Raw genomic sequence first — 15673 nt, 5'->3', positions numbered from 1 at the left:
CTATGTCATCATTTCATCCCATGTACTAAGCAAAAGGTAAACAGGTTTGTTCTATTTGTTGGTTCTGGTTGGTGGATTTCTCACTTTTATTACGCATTGCTTTAGTTTGTGCTCTAGAAATAGCTCTTTCCCTTCTCTCTAGTACATACAGTGTATTACAAGGCTTTGGAACAAAGACAAATTTACTCTATTTGCATTATTCCCGTCCCCCCGTTTTTTACAGTGTGTGCTAGAGTTTTTTTTATATATGTGTTTCTGTGTTTTTTGTTTGTTTGTTTTGCTACAATTTTGAATCAACGTTCAATTCTGATTGAACGATCCTCGCTTTTGCTTTCTACAGGAGTGGCTCTAAGCCACTCGTGCATTATTGCATTACCACGTGCATTTAGGCACGTGCCTGTCTATCTCCGTTCGTAGAGCATTGCATGGCTGTTACTGCTTCCTCTAGTGAAGCTCGTAGCACACACTTGCACTCCATGGGAACAACCAACTGTGTGGTGCAATTGTGGTGCATTTCAAACAGAGTCAGTTAATGTAAGTGACACTCAAACCTAGCTGACGAACAAACACTTGGTGGCTTTTGCGGTTGAATTAGCTGCATCTTTTGGTGTGGATTAATAGAGTTTTTTTGTCGATATTAAACATTAAAAATTATCGCTGACAAAGAGAGTTAAAAATATTAGAGAAAAACGCACCTAAGCAAACTCCCTGGTGCTTTTTTGTAGACAACGCTAGCTGCTCTACCTAGTTGAGTACCTTTACCACAAGGAAGTACGATTTGGTGTTCCCTTTTGCTTCCAGAATCCTCACGTGTAGAGCAATAGGTGTCTAGAAGTAGTATTTTCTACCAGTTCTACAGTTCCCACAGAAAGGGAAGCAGAATAAAGCATCCGTACGCTTCTTGCGAATGTGTTGGAAGCGTTCAACTATCTTACTTGAGTCGCATTAGGTGGGGGTGAATTTCTGTACGAAGTAAGAACGTTCTTCTTCTTTTTCTTCTTCTTTGCTCTATCTAATATCGCTTTACGCTAATGTGTAGCTCGGCTCATCAACGCTAACAAATATTTGCTAACAAATACTGCTTGATGAGTGCTGCCAGGGTAAAGCCACTAGTACAGGGCATAAACAATGTGTGCCACCGCGTGTTAGTGTCCGCATGAACTGTTCGTTTGGTTCACCATCACTTACTTCACTGCTGATGCACATAACAGAACACACACATAAAAAAAAGGAAGAAGGCACTTATGTTTGCTAGAGAAACTAAAAAAGACAACACAAAACAAACTGCTTCTCAATGCAATTCTGGACGGCAAAGATAAATGTATCTCGGGCGGTGGGGACGCACCAAACCGTACGCCACCGTTTGCCAACGTTTGCAGGATTTATCTTGTTAAAATATCTGCCCAATGCTCGCTATGCGATTCAACTTGCGCGAGTGATCGCGATCGCCCCACTCGAGGGACCGATCGTTTGTGGATGGATTTTCGCTCAACGAGCGACCAACTCGATCGTACCAACGGATCTACAGCCCAATTCCTTTCCTATTATCATCCCCATCTACACTGCAACCGATCACTGCAAAAAAGCGACTCGGAAAATGGTTCCAACAAATGGATCCCCCAACCTGAAGAGCTGGCGGAAGCTGGCAGCAATACGTTCGGTTTTTTTTTCTTGCGTTTACGTTGCGAAGAAGTAGAACAAAACATTAAAAACGAAACTATATTGGACGGCAATGTTGCAACATTAGCATAGAAACACATCGAAAAAATGAACAAAAAAACGCTGCGGCCAGTTTTCCCTTCCAAAAGAAAATAAAAAACAAACAGTAGCAAGCAAAATCGAGGCAACAATGGTTAACGCCGGGTTAGCAGCAGCATCGAACGATCGACGTTCCTTCGCGCTGGTGCAAATGAAGGGGTGGGAGAGTGGTAGTGATGGTTGAGAAAAATGAAACCATTTTTCTCACCCAAGTTGAATCCAAATCCAAGAACCAACGCTTGATTTTTTTTTGTTTGTCCTAACAATACTACTAAAATCGAATAGGCAACGAAGCTCTGTAACTGTTGCTACCGTTGCATGCTTATGATTTGTTTTTAAATGTTTAAAACTAATGCTGTGGTTAAGCCTTACAATACCAAAGTAGTAAATTGAAGTAATTGCCTTAGCGCGCTTTTTGTTTTAAAACTTAAATCAGTAAAAAAAATGGTTTGAAAAATGGCTTTAGGTATAAAAAAATATGCTGCCAAAAAACTATGATCAGGGAAATCAGCATTGGATCTTTCGATTTTGGTTCAAAAATTCCCCGCAGTTTGTTTTATGTGCGCAAACTTTGTTGACCATATGCTGCCGATTTGCCAGTAAATCTGTATGTTTTTTGCTTTTCTCACTTTTGTTTTCCTTTTTTTTGCAGTAGTAGCTCGATGAGCGTGATAATAGAATCGTGATCGTGCGAATAAGTAGATGCACCGATGGGACACGATCGGTTGGGATATGTGTACATATGTATCTTGTTGCTTAATGAGCTAGGTTTTTTTTCTTCCTCTCTCTTCCCTTCACGTTCACCGTTCAACCGGACATGAAATAGTCACTGTGAACATTCCATTCGCACAGTCCAAACTCGCTCGCTTTACTTGCATCGATCTTGTCGATGACACAGTCACGAGCCAAGCGAGAACGAACGCCCGTTCCAGATGGAGCAAAAGGAGCGGGCGCGCTGGATGTATATAAAAACGAAACATAAAATCTATATAATTGCAATGTTACACCACTTCACGGCGTACTAGCCTAACATTGATGGTGTGTGTGTTTGTGTGTGTGTGTGTGTGTGAACGATATCAATGGATATTGATCGTACTTGTTTGTTACTTTGTTTGTTTGTTAACCGATACGAAGAGGATCATTGTTTTTTGTTTTGTATTGCCGGTCGTACAACGCATCGCAGACAGCAGACAAAGGCAGCCGTTCCTCTTCGCTTCGCTTTGCACATATTACTGTGGGGGTTTGTGTGTTTGTGTATGTGTACACTGGGGCAAGTTGATTCCAAAAAATTAACAATTGACCCTTTCTTTATCATCGGCCGCCCACAGCAGACACTGCTCGATCGGGCGGGCAACATTGATATAAATGCATCTCCAGCCATCGAGCGCCGGAGGAATTTGTTTCTGTGTTGCATTTGGCCCCACACTCCCTTGAAGCGCTTCGTGTGCGCCAAACAAGAGACTATTCTCACTCCTGGGACTAATGGCGGCTGCACCTGCTGGTGCTGCTGCTGCTGCTGCTGCTTTCAAAAACGAGTTGCTCGCTCCATCTTCGTATATCGGTTACGGTGGCTCCTCCTTCTGCTGCCGTGTTACTACCTCTTATGGCTAGAATATTGGACCACATTCATTCACTGTCCCGCATTCATGCACAGTCCTCGCACTCGCACACACTGTCTCAATCATACTAACCTCTTCTCGCACGCTACAACGATTACGCAAACATGAGTTTTAATTCTCCTACATGCCTAATGCCTCCTATACGTTATCCTTTCCCCATTGCTCAAGCTACTTGACCGTATTGCGCCGCTGGGCGGTAGATATGAGAGCTGATCTAGCCATTCCATCCAGGCCGGCGGCGCATACGTAGCACACGCGGTTACACGTACTCGCCGTCGCGTTCTCGCATCTCGCTCGCCTTCGTATACGTGTTCCAAACCGCAAATAGCCAATTTCGCCATTTTGCACATTATAATACACTATCTTCGCAGCTCCCCATCTACTGCCTGTACTATCTGCAGACTGTTTCATGCTTTAATTACTTTCTAACTCCGCGCGCTAAACACCACACCACGTTCTACTTATACCACATATCGTTTTCTTTCTCCGGTTTCGAGTGTTTTTTTCTTCCTCTTTCACTCACTCGAAACGGATAAGGCACTTGAATTGCTTGCAGTTCCTTGTGTCAGCTTGCACGGTGGATGTGTGTGTGTGTGTGTGTAATCTTGTCGCTTATCCGGACACGATTACTCACTCCGTGCGATCTTTTTTCCTCTTCTCATGCTTCTCGCCTATCTTGCGCTACATCCCTCACATACTACGTAATTGGATACTAGTTGCGCGCTGCAAATCTCACATTCTTCTAAGTGGATTAAAAAAAAAAAAAGATTTAAAAATAAAATAATAATCCGTACGTACAAGCTAATCGACTAACCACTAATAATTCGTCCAATGTGCACAAGCACATCGGTGCCCGTGTGCAAGCAGGATGTAGTAATAATAAGAGATGTATATAGGTATCATTAACGGAACATAACTCGGACAAGGAGCAGTTTCCCCCGTTCAGTACGGGAACCACGCTGCGTTTCCTTCATTTGTTTCATTGTTTCCTAAGCTGCGATCGCACCACACGTACACACACACATACACACGCACACTACTTACAGTCTTCTTTCCCTATTTGTATCTCCAAGTAGAACGATTGAGTCTTATCGCTAATTATATTGTTTGGGGCTTGAGTTGTATCTCTAAGTAGTACGTTCGGGCCTTGAGAGTCTCTAGATCAGGTCTTCAAACGATCTTGTCTATGCTGGTGTTTGTAGGCTGATGGTATTTCTTGGGGATGCAAGAACATTGTAAGTAGTATTTGTGTTTGTGTGTGTGCGTGTGTGCAAGTCAGTGGATGCGTGTACTAATCGCTGGCGTAGTGGGCTACTATTACTCTACATAAGATGGTTCTACGCGTTCTGTTGCTGCGGCAAACGTTGCATCATCTTAACGTTAGATGATGTCGTAGAGCGTGTTATCCGGTTTACTACTCGTCGGATCCATCAGGCTCAGGTTGGTGACGGCATCGATCTTTTCCAGCAGCAAAGGATCGTCCAGCTGTAGGTGGGAAGAGCGAAAAAGAGCATATTAGTGATAGGGAAACGTAGCTTAATGTGTCTTATGATGTAAAAATAGCCTGATCGTAGCACACAGTAGGTAACATCACTAAAGTGCAACTCACCATAAACTCATCGGGCGTCTCGAGATTATCCCCAAATGCTATAGTGTCCATCGTGTTGTCCGTCACTGCAATTAAGGAATAAAACGAATTAAAAATTCATATGCCCGATTATAATGCACTCAAACCAATCGCCACTTACTGCTTAACCCGTCCATACTGTCATCTATACTGGAGAGAAATTCGGGCGTGTGGGGCATCGACTGCGTCATGGACGATTCGCTCAGACCGCTGTCACCGGACTCCTGGCGTGCGTGATCGGCAATACCGGACAGGAACGGGTCGTCTCCCATCTGGAGAAGACACAGCAGGATTGTACGAGCACAATGTAGAAGTTGGTTCGGAATGGCAAGGTATGGTACCGATGTATGGGCAGCTACTTACATGTGATTTGATCTCCTGCTGCCGTTTCCGAAGTCGTTCCCGCTCGAGCTGCAGGTTGTACAGACGGACTGTTTGCTCCTGTACGGCCCAGTCTTGGTTAGCTGTTGGTTGTTTGTTTTTTCGTTTTCAAGGGAATTGAAACAGAAACCAAATTAGATCGGTCATGTTTGGGGTAGTTTAAAGAATGGCTTAAACTAATGGTTCCAAAATGAGATGAAATGTAATGATTCAAGCTACTACTACGAGATCTAACAACACTCTACTTAAGACAGGTTGTTTAAGAACAGCAATAGAGACAGATAGATTCAGGTAGGTTAGTGGAAGTATTAGTATGTTTAAAGTTAGTTAGAACGTAAGGTTGGAATAGTTAATACAGCATACTAAATCAGCAAGATGTCATCTACTTTCGCTATCTCACTCTCGCGCGCCTAATGCCAGCTGACTACCATGGCTAATCTACTAAGCTCGTTAAAGCGTGTCCCTGTTCGCTACCCTGCCTATTCGCTACACTCTACCTCCTGCCTACTCAAGCTTTTCTTTTGGCAAAGCGTAAATGCCTACACTACCGAGCAAAGTGTGTTGTCAAGAAGTTGCAGATCGCAACAAGAATGAAGAGTAAGGTGCGGGAAGATTTCGTAGTCGCTTGTTTTGGAGGAAAAAATTGGGAAATGGCGTGAACTATGGCGGGCGAAGTTTTTCAAAACAACAACAAAGGGAAATAACAAACAAAAAAGCACGTACACAACCGAGGATCCCGCCAGGTGGTCGACCGAGTCGCGTGATTGATATAGTACCGTTCGCCCTTCTCTGTGATGCCTTCCTCCCATCCTTCCGGCAGTGGGCCCAGATCGACATTGCTGCCGGTTAGCATCGCGGCCGGCGGGGCGGCATTTGACGGTTGTGCGAGATTGTCATTTGTCATTTGAATTGTATCTGGAAATACCACTGAAGAGAGAGAAAGATAAAGAGAGAGAGAGAGTGATAGAGAGAAACAATAGAGAGCGATGAAGAAACGAGCGAGTAAAGTGAATGGGAATGGGCTGGAGTAACTGAGAGCGGCGATATTTTCTTCCAACTTTCTTCCAGAGCAGTTTTCAGGGCTTTCGAAAGGGTTCTGTGATTGGATCGGAAGATCCATTTGATCACTACTTGATCGTGTGAATGTTAATGGATGTTTTAGATAGGCGCGCGCGCTTCAGACTGTCGTTTGGTTCATCTCTAATTGTGATCTCTTTTTGTTACAACTCTCCAACAATGTTCAAATGATCTTTCTCTTGGGTATGGTGTGGGAAATAGGTTTTTTATGACACTTCGATACTTGCAGCAACGGGGAAAAGGCACAATTTGTGTACTCGTCTTTGGTTGGGTATTTGGAAAGCGTTCGAACTTTCCCAAGCGAAGAACAATTTGGTATAGATCTGTTATATGATCCAAAAGATCAGAAAGATGCTGAAACCCCCAACATATTTAAGGTCCTCCAAAGAGTTGGGATGTCCCTGGGATTTCGATGAATCAATCAATGTGATGTGCAAACAAACGTCCACTCCAATCCAACACGGTCGACACCTTCCAAGAAGTACGACTAGCTTCGCTAATTACCCCGTTACAAAGTGTGTAATCTACACCACCTTTGGCGAACGTTCGTCACCAGAAGCGTCCTCCAAAAACGCTTCAAACTACAAGTATAGACAAGAGGCCCGTGCTATCGCCAACCTCCCATTCCCCTTTCCTCACCGTCCGTCAACCGTGCTTCAGCGGGGGGGCACTAAAAAAGTGACAACGCTTATCTGCCGGGGCCGGGGGGCCCGGGTCGTGACGTGGGGCCTTCGTCGTAAAGTAATGGCACCTGCGGTCTAGACGCGTCTAGACGCTACAAGCGTACCCTAACGCGGCGTAATAGCGAACGAGATTGCAGGGTTTGCTGTAGAGATAACGGAACATAAAGCTTCCTCACCTGCCTGTTCGTTTCCCATTTTCATTTTCCCTTTCTCTTGATCAATCAATGTGGCCAATAGAGGTTTTTTTTTGCGCGCATGTGTTGCTGTTGCTTCGTATCTGATTATTGGATTCGCTTCATTCAATTCCACGGTTTGTTTTATGATACGTTCTTTCCACTTCCTCCCCATCGATGGCCAAAGCACATCGAAGCAAAAACAGGAAAAAGGGCCGTATTAGAAGCCGGACGTACCCTTTCCGGATTGGTGTTCCACCCTTCTTCTCTGTACTCCCTAACCCCGCAACATTGGAACCCCGGCGTCATTGCTGACACACTTCCGGCGAGTGAATGGATGTCTGGAAATGGGTGATGGCTCTCTCTCTCTCTCTCCATTCCCTTTAATACGCGAGCCGAACGCCTTTATTTTGTTTGCTCTTTATGTTCACAATTTCTTATCATACCAATGCTGCTGCTGCTGTTGTGTGTAATCAGTAAATGGTCAATCGGTGCAAATCGGTGATACGAAAAGAGGATGACGCAGTGCACTGGCATGACGGCGTACAAGAGGGAAGAGGGTATATTTGAATACCGGTACGATTTCGAAGTGTATCAAAAGTTCGCTCCCCTGCCGGTGGGAGGTGGCAATGAATGAAATTCGCTTGGAGTGGCAAGTCCCCTGCTAGGAGTAGCTGAGGGAATAGGGGAGACTCTAATGCATGAATGAATCAATGAATGAAACTCTACCAGCAAGTGGGGAGGAGGAGAAGTTGGTAGGCGGGAGTAACTGCGATTGCCGGGAGGACGGTAAAGTAAATAAACAATTGCTGGATGGTAAACAGATGTGCGAGAATGCTCTTCGGCAATAGAGTGTGCTTGTGTGCGTGGTGCGCGCACTGAAACGATTTAGCTAACATTGTGTTTTTTTTTTCTTCGGATACTAGTTTATGGTCTATATCTATTCAGGAAGAAAAACAGAAATGACTATTTAAAGACCTTTCTAACATATCGTTTAGCACACATTAATTGACTACAATCCGACTCGGTCGTTTGCCAGCTCTTACATCCGCTCACACCGATCACATTTCCCTAAAACGGCCGTTCGGGAACCTGCCACTAGAAGAGGTATCGCCTTTCTTTTCCATTTCCACCTGTGTCAGCACCCACCCTCCTTCATTTCCGTGTCCCACGAGGTCCCAAATCAAACCCTCAGTAGCTGCTCAGAGCTCGCGTGAATGATGGTCGGCAATGATTCATTGGAAAGCAATCGCATCTCGAATAACCCTTTTATGGGGGTAAGGGAAAAAAGTGGTCGCTTCTCCGCTAACTTGTCGGAGCCCCTGGGACATCAAACACCACATCAATGCTAACCCGTTTAGCCCCCTCTCTCTGGCGGGTGCGCAGGGCGTTTGGGGATCGGATCATCAGTGGCATCGTATTCGGTGTTGCTATGGTGTTGTTTGGTGAACGGCGACGACGACGACGACGACGACGAAAGTTTTATGAATGAAAGCGCACACGATTCAATTGCGCTCATTCATTGATAGTGACCGTTAGCAGGGTTGGCTGTCTACTCTTGAGCCCCGGTGGCTCTTGGGAGTGGTTGTCAATTGGGAACGCGATTGGGACGGATGATGTGTGTGTATATATTTACATACGTATATATTTGCTTGGTCCCAAATCCGATAGTTTCCAGCCCAACCCCTCCCGGTGATGTTAGCATGAACCGATATTGTTAGATATGTTGAGGGGAGGTGGGCAACATCCAGCAGCTTTATTCGTGTCATTCAATGCACTGGCAGAGCGCGCGCCGTGGTGCATGCATTGTCGTGGTTGTCTATTTTTTGTTTGCCCAAGCTTTGCTTGCACCGGATGGAAGGAGTGGCCGGAGTTTGAAAGCTATTAAGCCACTCTGCGTGTGCCACACTCCAATCCAATGGGTACCGCGTAAGGCATACGGTTACATAAACGCGAAGGGATCGTCTGTTGAATCGATCGTTTGTTGTTTCAGACAAAAAAAAAAAGGGAAATCAGAATCTTGGGAGAGACGTAATGCGAGAGGTTGTCTAGCTCTGCCGATGTGACTAAAGCCCCCTGTGAGGATCGCTATCAAAACATTCGACTGAAGAAGAGACACCACTGACCCACTTTCAAAAAAAAAAAGATCATATTCTTCTCAACGGGAAAAGGGAACTCAATCTGTGTCTCGACTCTCAGGCGGGTCGACTCGCAATCCCTTAATTACGATTGACCCCAACCGGAAGCCTTCGAATGATGCGTTTCGACGGACGGACGCCGACGAAGTGAACTTTACGGCCTCAATATATTTGCCTTCCGATAACCGATTGCCATCAGTCTGGTTAGGCCAGAACTATCCCATGTAAGGGTCTGGCCCTTCGGGCTGCAAAATTCAACGCAACTACCTGCCGCACATGACGGTTCTGTTGGTGTTGGTGGGCCCGATTAGTGTTTCCCGATTTATTGACGTTCCTGGAGGGTCGTACGTGACTGTGCGTGCGTTTGCTCGGTAGGTGTACGGAGTATTTTTCTTCTTCTTCTTCTTCTTCTTCTTCTTATTCTTCTTCTTGTTCCCTCGTTGCTACATCACATCCTGCCCTGGCCTCCAGTTCTTATCGTCTTGTAGACCGCACTTTTTTGCCTTTTTTTCAAGTTTCTTTTTCCTTCCACGCTACACCGGATAGTAGATGACGTTTTTACCAATTTAAGCCCCGAGACAGCGCCGAATCGACCGAAGGCTACCGAGCTTTGGTGGTACACGCGTACAGTTGGTAGAGTGCACACAAAAAAAAGCAGACCAACCAACAAGCAGCCCACTCGGAGCGACCTACTTCCGGTGGTAAATGATGAATGAATCGTTCGTTCCGAGTACTGGCCGTCGTCACCGGACCCGCCGTGATTGGGAGATAGTGAATGGGAATTGGAATGAAAAAAGCCAAAAAAAACCAAAAACTAGCACCTTATCTGTGCGTAAGTTTTTGGGTGGAGTAAATTTCGACGGAACACGTACTGTTTAGCGGGGAAACAAAAGTAAACACACCAATAAAACCGTTTCGATATCGATAAGCGCTACTAAACAGATGGACATAGTATGTTTTTGTCTCCATTTTTTGGGGGGGAGTTGGAGAGAGATCTCGCCAGGGAAATGGGTGGGAAATTGACCACAAAAAACTCTTCACCTCTCTTCACCTGCCCTTTCCTAGGCCCGATGGTTTTTCGGCGGTTTTATCATCTTTCCTTTTCTCACGTTTGAGCTACTACTGTTTAGGTTTATAATAGTAAAGGTTAACGTATCTCACACGCCGGGCGGGAAGATACGCCGGGTTAGTTACAGGTGGTGGTGCAAACGGCTGTTGATCCTGCCCAATCGGATCGAGTTGGTTCTTTTTTTTTATTTTTACATTGAGCTTGTGTTGTTGTGTGATGTGTGTCTTTGGTGGTTTGTTTGTATGTGCGTTAAAGTTAATAAAGAAACATGGGAGATCCAGCGCGAAATGCGAAAGAAAAAAACCCTCCCTTTGTACACGTTTGCAAAGGGGAAGAGGCCCCCAACTCTGCCCAAGTTTCTTTAGCTTGGGCCCAACTGTGAATTTCCTGCGCAAGGAGGAAATCCTTGCCCTTGAACTTTTGCTTTCATGCTCTCGCCCTCTTCCCAAGGTGGAACCCACCCCCCTCTCCCTCACCCCACGGGGAAAAGCGCGGCCACTCACCATTGTTGGTCGGCGTCGGTGAGGAGATCGTGGGGCTGAGCAGTGTCTGGGAGCCGGTGTTGAACAGAGTTTCGACGCTGGACTGCTGCTGGAACAGGCTTTCCTGCATGGCGGTGATGCGCGGGTCCTCCCACGTGGTCGTCCGTGTGTTGTGACTGAGGAGAGAGAGAGAGAGAGAGAAAGAGAGAAGGTAAATCGTTAGCTAGCGAAAGTAGCAGGCACGCGCGAAGGCACTCAAAGAACCCATCGTTGGTTTCCCCTAGCAACCGACTGTTTGTAAACACTCTGTGGCCCGCGAATGGTGGTGGTCCTGCCCGAGGCACTGTGTGTGTGTGATGGTTGGGTTTTTCCCCCGAAACAAGACCACCCGGCGACCGACCCTCCGCCGAGGGGTACAGGGCAGCGGACGGCTCATACCGATTGGAATGTGGCCGGTTGCAAACACGGTGCCACGGTGGTTTGCACAGGTGCGCTTCGACGGTGTGCAATCGATCGACGGAGGGTGGGAGAGTCGGGGACAGGAAAGCTTCACTTCAATGGAAACGTTTTTGCCCGTACTGTCGCAGAACGCCGGGATGATTCATCTTGTGCGGGAAATTGTAACACAGAGTGGGTAAAAAAACAATTGTAGATGCAGCCGATGGTAGTTGAAGAAATGAAGCAACTCCAGGAAAGAATGTAACGCGAGTCTTCCCTAACTCTCTCCTTCACCGTTCAAACCACCATTCCGGAGCAGGAGATGGACCTCCCCGGGACAGTCAGTAACTAATATGTTTACTTGCGCAGCACAACAACAGCCGCACCGCTTGTGGCATACCATCCTGGACCATCCTGCGTGCGTGTGGGCGGCCAGATAAATCCATCACAGAGCAGCGCGGCAAAACACACGTCGAAAAACACGCGCACCCGCTTAAAGATGCTGGACGCTAAGCCCTCCCATGTTGATCTTCCGCGCGCGCACTGCGAAAGCACCCAACACACATACACAAATCCACCATTGCTCTAAACGTCTTCATCGTCTAATGCTCATCGATGACGTCGTGCGATGCCAGGCTATTGGCACCGCCCCACCCGGAGCGGCTGCTTGGTCAAACGTTCCTGGACCTGGTGTGGCGATGGCCATAGATCTTGGGATCGGGAGGAGATTAACCACGTTGGCGGTCGCTTGCGTCGCGTTGGAAAAACGGAAAAAGGCGGTGGAAAACGCGCGCGCATCGAACAGTGGTTTATTTTTAGCGTCATCGCCGAACAGCGCAGAAGGGCAAAAACAACCCCTTGCAGTCACTGCCATTTCCCCACACCCAAACACCCAATATACACACACACCCAGCGAAGATGGTTTGTCCGACCGGACCTTGCGCGAAATCGGAATAGAAAGAAAGGAAGCAACGAACAAACAACGACAAAAATGAAGCAGAACGGCTGCCTAATGCTAGCCAACCCTGGCGCCCCAACATACCCTTCGCTGCTTAGATTTCTCCCTTCCCTGTCTGCGAAAAGCCGCTTGCTTGTGGCATGCCTGTGTGTGTGTGTGTGCTTTCTTCTCTGCCCATCCGCAAACGCTCCCCTTAACCGATCCGATCGGTTACTTTTACTTCGTCGTGTTTGGCTTGTCGTAGTGTTGTTTTTATGTTGTTTTTGTCCCCACTCCCCGCTCGTACTAGTCCGCCCGTTTCTAGATGAAGTGGAGCCACAGTTGTTGTGTTATTGCCGATCGTGTGTGATACATTTTCAGCTTCCCTCCCGCCACCGCCACACGACCCAACACGGCAGCTCGGAAGCGAAGCAATTGGGCCCCGGTGGTGCGGTTGTGCGATCGTGCGAAGCTGTGATGCTTTCCAACTTCAGCTCCATCACCGCTCTCTTTCCCAGCTTCCCCCAGCTGTTTTCCATCGTCGGTGGTTTCCGCTAGCGTGTGTGTGTGCGTGTGTTGGATTTTTTTCTTTTCGGGTGGTTAGAATCGAACTGTGCGAGACTGGGTGGGGCGATCGACACCACCTACCCGTGCGCTGGGGTATGGATTAGAGCGAAGGGGGAGGGAGGGGCTGGCAGCGGAGTGCGGAGAAGGGTAATGAAGGTAATTTGTTTATTTTCCCTGTTCATTTGTTATTATTTCAACAACGTCCTTCGGTAACGGGTTTAAAAACTTCCGCCCCCGGTAAACTTACCGCGATGTATACAGCTCACTGTGATTATGCGTGTGTGTGTGTGTGTGTTAGTGTGTGTAAGAGGAAGGAGAAAGGGTGTGCAAAGAAGCTCGCAAACACGATCGATCAACGCGCAGCATCACGCCTTTCTGGGGCTGCTGTGCTGGGGGATGTAATTTATCAGATTTCGTTTCTTTAGCCGACCAGTGCGGGCGATGTCACTACCGATGGCTTCCCAGCACAGCACAGTAGCGCACAAACAAGGTGGTGCATTTATCAACCGACACAGATGGATGTGCAGCACCACGCACACGTTACAGTTGGGCCACGTGCCACGGCGAACGTTGTGCACATTACGTCATGAAAACAAAGCCGTACGCAGTGCTGATTCACGTCGCGTGCATCACCCGACTGTCATCCGGCATGCACGAGTCATCCGAGGTGCAACAATCTGTCGGTACCATCATTTCTCAGGTGAAGAGAGAGAGAGAGAGAGAGAGAGAGAGAGCGCGCCCGAGAAGGAAAGGCCCTTCCCGTATGCACTTATATGTAACGTCCTTCACCTATCAGCAGGACGTGCCGAATGCACGGTTCTGTTTCGCTGGGCACCAAGTAGCCTACTCTCACTGCAGTACCAGTGCTGTGGGATTGATCCGCGCCGGGCGAATCGTATCTGGTACGTGCCCCGATCCCGGTGGCGTCACGATGTTGTGGCGCACTTGTGATTGTGGCGCCCGACTGGAGGGACACCGAGGCACGAGATAAACGCCATCCATTGTTAGGGACGTGCCGATAAAGGGCATGCAGGCCGAGCACACGATAAAGGGGCTTAAGTATGTGTGTGTGTGTGTGTGTGTGTGTGTGCGTACAAGAAGTCAATTCAAGTGGATATTCCCCTTTATGGCAGATAAGTTGTCATTTATGGTAGGTGTTACAAAAAACCCAATCTTGAATATTAGAAAGGAAAGATCGCATTCAGTTGGAAGCTATAGATATCAACTGCAGATCAACTGTAAAGTACTATTAACACTTGCAGATTGGTACAGAGCTCAAAAAACAGCTTCCCAAGCTCTTTTGTGTATGAGACACGTACACAGATCTTGAGGTTTATGTGTTAAGGAGAGGAGATAAGAACTGCAAAAAGATTTTCCCAAAAGGTCGTACAGCTCCAGCAGATTGTGTTTAAGTACTTCTGAACTTCTCTAACAGTGGTGTGCTCTCTGGGGCGCACCAACGTCTCCGATCCGACTCCGGCTATTGTTAGTCCGAATTCGACTCCGGCATAATCGGAACCACCAGCTCCAACCGGAGTCGGAGGTGCCTGGAGTCAGACTCGTCCCGCGACCGACTCCGGACGATTCCGACTCCGGCCGACTACGGTCGACTATGGAAGACTCTGGACTGACTTCGATTACGGGCGACTCCAGCCGACTACAGAAGACTCTAGCCGACTCCAGGCGATACCGGACGGCTACAGTCAACTCCGCAAACGGATCCGCTAAATGCTAAAGTCCTACCGGTGTCCGGTTCCGACATTTTCGGAATAGGATTGGAGCCAACTCCGGATTTTTGCCAACGTTATCCAAGAATAAATCTCAAACTGACTTCAGACATTTATTTTGTGGCATCTTCCTGGAAGTTACGTTTATTCGATTAAAAAAATAAATGTAAAATATGTGAAGATATCTCAAGATCTCAAGAATAAAGCATGTTTTGTGTTTGGTTTGTTTATAATAAGTAAGTCTTTGGTAATCATCCCTTCTGAATCTAAAGTAGTGCAAAAAATAGATTATGACTACTAAAACATATAGGAAATCAGTTCAGCCGCTACTAAATATGCCGCAAGGTCCATTAAATGTATTTCCTGTCGTCTAAAACCACGAAAGCTGCAACCTAGTAACAAGTGCAGACAGCAGGAGATGCGTTACTATATCTCACTCCTACTTAACGTCCCAATCAATTGCCATTAGCGAAACCCATTAGACACGAAAAGCAATCACGCTACGCTGCAATGTTGTAGCTCAAGATCGCGAAAGGATCGCTGCCTTTGATTGGCTGTGTTTTAGATTTATTAGTCACGGCTTTATTGTTTTCGCTGTAGCTTTTATGTTCATCTCATCGCGATACCCGCGATCGCACCCAGAAACTGAGTGCTGGGGTAGGGAGGAGGGGCACAGTTTGGGATCTGTTGGGGCGATCATATATTTATTATTTGCACTGGGTCTGTAACGCGTGCCAGCACGTGCGTGAGCGTTGTTAGATGTTGCAGCTCGATGCCAATCGATCTTGCGCACAGTCCGAAATTAATCGAAAAGTCAGCGAACCGTCGGATATGGCGTTACGGAAGCATGGGAAGATAAAAAGGCCTCACACGCACGCACAGGCGTTTCCTGTAGCCGATCGGTGAACGATAACGAGCCTCCGGTTTACGGTGAGCTGAGGCGAGATTTCAGAAGAACTCGATGAAAAAGTATATTATAAATCAATTAACAACTCTC

The 15673-nt window shown here is 46.9% G+C and overlaps 1 protein-coding gene across 13 annotated transcripts in view; it reads right to left on the bottom strand.

The window, feature by feature from the left end:
* Positions 1–49: 49 nt before the first annotated feature.
* LOC121591329 (transcriptional coactivator YAP1) overlaps positions 50–15673 on the bottom strand; it is a 40298-nt gene continuing 24674 nt past the window's right edge. For 10 of the 13 annotated variants that reach the window (XM_041911695.1, XM_041911694.1, XM_041911698.1 and 7 more), the window contains exons 3-8: positions 11029–11183; positions 6109–6312; positions 5368–5468; positions 5126–5276; positions 4987–5051; positions 50–4862 (exon numbers count right to left, since the gene is read on the bottom strand). In XM_041911695.1, coding sequence (XP_041767629.1) covers positions 4758–4862; positions 4987–5051; positions 5126–5276; positions 5368–5468; positions 6109–6312; positions 11029–11183 — 781 coding nt within the window. In that variant the 3' untranslated portion in view covers positions 50–4757. The remainder of the gene's footprint in view (positions 4863–4986; positions 5052–5125; positions 5277–5367; positions 5469–6108; positions 6313–11028; positions 11184–15673) is intronic. The other 3 variants (XR_006004528.1, XM_041911704.1, XM_041911705.1) reach the window with 3 other exon arrangements.

The sequence above is a fragment of the Anopheles merus genome, chromosome 2L (genome assembly GCF_017562075.2).
Source record: "Anopheles merus strain MAF chromosome 2L, AmerM5.1, whole genome shotgun sequence".
Lineage (NCBI taxonomy): Eukaryota > Metazoa > Arthropoda > Insecta > Diptera > Culicidae > Anopheles > Anopheles merus.
The sequence above is the reverse complement of the archived record's forward strand: the minus strand, read 5'-3'. Positions and strand labels throughout refer to the sequence as shown.